At 37.2% G+C, this 4,648-nt stretch overlaps 1 protein-coding gene across 1 annotated transcript in view; it reads left to right on the forward strand.

Annotated features, from left to right (window-relative positions):
* The first annotated feature begins 943 nt into the window (after positions 1–943).
* The window catches only part of FAM162B (family with sequence similarity 162 member B), a 10,387-nt gene continuing 6,682 nt past the window's right edge, over positions 944–4,648 (forward strand). The window contains 1 exon segment of the mRNA XM_023533367.1: positions 944–951. Within this exon segment, the coding sequence (XP_023389135.1) occupies positions 944–951 (8 nt within the window).

Raw genomic sequence — 4,648 nt, forward strand, 5'->3', positions numbered from 1 at the left:
TTTAGTTAGCATTTAGTCAAAATACACATAAAACATAAAAATTAAGTATACATTGAAGGAAATGATTTTTTTAAGATATATTTTTAATGTTTGATTTTTGCTTAGCCTAATATGAAAACTCTTGGATATGCAAGTAGTACTAAGCTTTTGAGAATAGATGTTTAATCTACACTTTCTGGTAGAATGAAAGAATAAAGGAATGAATGAACAAATAAAATAGCTGATTTTTAATCTCTGTAACATTCTGTCTCCTAGGTCATTCAGTTTAAAAAACTTCCCAAGATTTTGGTTCTTTAACCCAACCCAGACATCTTGTTGGAGAGCTCTGATAATTAAAATGATTTGTGGTAATAGTGCCCTGCCAATTACCTTTAACAAATTCTCTTGTAAATCTTCATTATCATGATCATAAATAATGATTAAGCTTCCATTTGTAGATGGTGGTGTAATGAGAAATTGGGAAATGTGCAAAAAAACCAAAACAAAACTTAGGCTCTGCCCTTTTAATTAGCTATACCTAATATTATTATATTTTGCACTAAAAATTAGAAATCAGTTTGAGTAGCCCCAGGTTAAAAGGTTTGAAAGAGAAAAAGGAATTCTTCTGATAAGTTGATTTTTTTTAAATCTCTGAACAGGCAAAACATAGGCCAGTTCCCAATTTCTGAGAAAACATGATCACATAAGTCAAAAGAAAGATAAGCAGCTTAGAAAGCTGAAGAAGAATTGTACAAACACTTGTAGGACAAGAGGTAATTGTCTTAAGGGAATTTAGGGTGGCATCATTCACTCATGATTATGAAAGAACAGCCTTCTTTAATTGTAACCATATAGGTAAGGTATTATATTGTGTGTTTATAGTGTGTGATTAACTCTGCAAGACCACTTTCCTATGTGTATGTGAATGTGTATAAGGAGGGTGGTGTGGGCCCGGGAACGGGAGATGTACTAGTAAGTTATCATAAAATTTTATTGAAGCATGCTGTCTTGAGCCACATCATTAATCGTGCCTCAAGGGTAAAAGTCTGTAGCAGATTTAGTTCTTGGGAACCACAAAATGCTAAACTTTTTCATACAAGATTGTTACCAGGAACTTTAGAGTTTGAAATCAATCACTGAAACCATTGCAGATGACCTTTCACTATCCCGAGGGAAGTTTGCATAAATAGTACTTCATAAATATGCATGTATTTCAGATTTGCTATTTCTTAACAAATAAAAGCTACGTATTATGGAAAATATAAAAGCCTTTGAACAGTGCAGAGAGCACTGTTAATCCAACCTGTTTTCTTCTGAATGTATTTCTCAGACTAGAGAATACTTTTAGAACAACAGAACAAGTAATTCGACCCGGCAGAACTCAGTCATGCCCTTATGAGCCTTGGTCAAACGCATAGTGCTTACCCAGCTGTCCCAAACCAAACTAAACTATTGATAGCTATTGTGCATCACTATTACCACAGAATAATTCAGTGTGACCTACCTACCTGTGGTTAGTGACATTTTGAATGTCTAGGGATGTTATGAGGGCAGAAAATTTGAATCAGACTATGAAAACATCAAAGCAGGATGCTTGGAAAGAGTTCTCGCTGCCTCATTATGATTTTTTTCAGAGTTGTTTTTGTAGTCTGTGGATAGAGATGTGGGTGCAGAGTTAGAGAAAGAATAGGGGACAGATTGGCACCATGAAAGTTTTATATGTTTACATTCATATCTTAGAAAACTATTTCTGGAGGCTATGCAGAAAAAAGATAGGAGAAAAAATTGACCAGAGATGGGGAAAAGACTTTGGAAGTCATTATAACAGATGGTTGAGAGGGAATTAAAGACAACTACAGCAATGAAAATGGGAATTAAAAGGGATAAATAACATGGAGATCTGTATGTGGGGTTCATTAATGGGTTTTGAGATCTCATTTTGAGCTTTTGCTGGTGTCCAAAGTGCAAGCTTAGGACCCTGGGAGTAATTAGCCCTGCCTGGACCGCCCACTTGATACGTTGCGTTGCCAGAAGCACTGGAGACCACTGTGCTGGAAAACTGACACTTTAGAGATTTCTCTACAGAGGGACTAGTAGTGAGTTAGAAAACACATTAGTTAAGGTCCATTCCAGGCCCTCCTTTAGGTGCAAGGTATTTCCAGATGAGAAAATATCCCAGAGAAGCCAGACTGAGTGCTTCCCAGGGACAGCTCTGTGGCAATCTTTGCGTCTCCTGTCTTATCCCAGTGCCCAGCACACAGCAGCTTTAAAAAAAAAAAAAAAAAAATCTAAAAATGATCCACACTTTCCACTCAAGTCTACACAACGAATTTATTTAAAATGTATTCCTAGTATTAAAAGTATATCTTAAGAAGTAACAAAAATACCTGTAGGAAATGGAAACATAAGCCATACTAATCAAAAAGTCTTGAAGGAACAAAACTGAAAATACTATATACAAATTAGATGAACCACAGGACTGAAAAAACAATATAGTACAGAATGGGTGAATAAACCACAGGAATTAATAAACCGTGTGAGAGGGAAAGATTTTTATGTGCTTACCTGCTATAATCTCAAAACCTAGAACAATGCTCAGCACATAAAAGTCACTCAATGAATAAATGAGCTGTCCTGGTTTTAAAAAATTAAAAAAGAAAGAAATACAATTAGCTTCTTCTGCTATTAGAAGTTGACTTGAGACTTTTTAAAATTTGTTTCAATTTTAGAACTAAAGAAAATATCTCTCATGCAGCTGTAATTTTTTTATATGTAGACCACTGCCAAATAGTGATACTTTAATCCCATCAGGAATAGAAAATAGAATGCAAATTGTCCTTTCTCTCATGACACAAGCCCTTATTCTCTTGCCCTGTCCTGCAACGCCAGAGAAGCTTGAGACAGAAAGTCATGTGTAGATGCCTGACATTTGGTTCTCTCCAGGGAAATAAACTTGTTTAGCTAGCTTAACATTCCTTGGTAAACTACTAATGATTGGTTGTTTCGATGTTTTTTCTCTGGCTCTACAGATATTTCTTCTCAGTGACATGAAGAAAAATAAAATATTGAAAGAAAAAAGTTTCACACTTGAATAATGAGAGAATTGTCAAGGAACATATTCCTGAATCAATCAAATATTATCTGTAGCAACATTCTTGTCAGGCAAGAATTCATTCCGTTCATCGTGCAGCATGTCCTCAAGTATTTCAGTCTTTTCTTAAATTCGCCCAGATAGAGTCATTTTTACTATTGAAGACTTGCTGTTGTGTATGCATTTAACAAATATTTACTAAGTATTACTAATGTCAGCTACATTCTAGGGACATAGTAGTGAATAAGACAGGTTCCTAACAGTCAGGGAGTTCATAGTCTCCTACAATTCCCTATAGGAGATTCAATGAATTAAAATGCCCTTGCATTTCAGAACTAGTTTAAACAAAAAAATGAAGGGAAAAAAAACCATAACATCTTTTGAAGTGCTATTTTGTGCCACGTACATTTTAGAGGCGTATCCCTAACCATCCTTTCTAAACAGCTTCCGCCTCACCCCTGCTTACTTTTTTCCATCCTGCTTTTTTTTTTTTTCATCTATTAATCCCTACTTGACATTGTTCACTGTACTATCCAGCTCTGAGAAGTAGCTGGCATATGGTAGGCTTTTTGTAGTCAGTGCATAAATGAACTTTGGAGATAGGAATTCTTGTTTTACAAATGAGACCAAAATTGATGACTTAAATGATTTGCTCATGATTGTTCAACTCTTAAATCACACATCAGGGGTTTAAACCTTAGTATGAAGGTAAAGCCCATGTTCTTTCCACAATCCTCCAAATGCATATTTCTTTACAGAGGTATGACTGTCTTCTTTTGCTAAACACCATTACATAAAGGACCTTGGAGTTACAGAGATCTTGCATTCAGGAGCCTGATAATCTAGTTAGTAAGAAAAAAAAAAAATAGCAATCCAACTGAAAGTGTAAGGCACTGTCTGGGTGTGGAAGAAATCTCAGAAGCAGTGAACTGGAGGAAGGTGAGCTGGGCCTGGTCTGGATCGCACAGAGCCCTGGCTGGGGTCTGTCATCCCTGGAATCTGAATAGTGAAATAAGTAAACTCCTTCAGCGTAGAGAGCTTTCCTACCAGCCCTTTCTTTGAGCCCCTGTTCCTTTAGAAACCAGAGAATAGTAGATTTTTCCCACTTTTTACAGAAGGAAGATGGTGGAAAACAGAAGAAAGGCTCATTTTGAAGGGAGTTTGGAGAGTGTGTGGTCTTACTAAGAAATGAAGGGGTAGAGAAAAACAATTTTAACAACTGAAGTTTTGTCTAGAGAGAGAGAAAGTATGGGAGCAGAGGGTGGGATGAGGAGCTAACTTCAAAATGAAAAGTTTGTTGCCTGTCCTTACACTTAGTTGGTGAACATCTGAAGTGTCCTGAACTCTAAGAACTTTTGGCTCTTTCTAGTAGAGAAGATTTAGATTTATTCTCTTGGTCACTAAACAATGGAACCAAAGGGTGAAAGCCTGGTGGAAACACGTTTTTACTAAAGAGATGGGGCCAGAGAATTTCCAGCAGCGGCAGGCCGCTTCCTGTGCCCCGCGTGGACAGGGAATCACCGCCTAGGGTCGTGACGCACTGGTCCGGGGTCGCCGGCCGGGGGCGGAGACCCGGAG

This window comes from Pteropus vampyrus, unplaced genomic scaffold, assembly GCF_000151845.1.
Source record: "Pteropus vampyrus isolate Shadow unplaced genomic scaffold, Pvam_2.0 Scaffold101, whole genome shotgun sequence".
Lineage (NCBI taxonomy): Eukaryota > Metazoa > Chordata > Mammalia > Chiroptera > Pteropodidae > Pteropus > Pteropus vampyrus.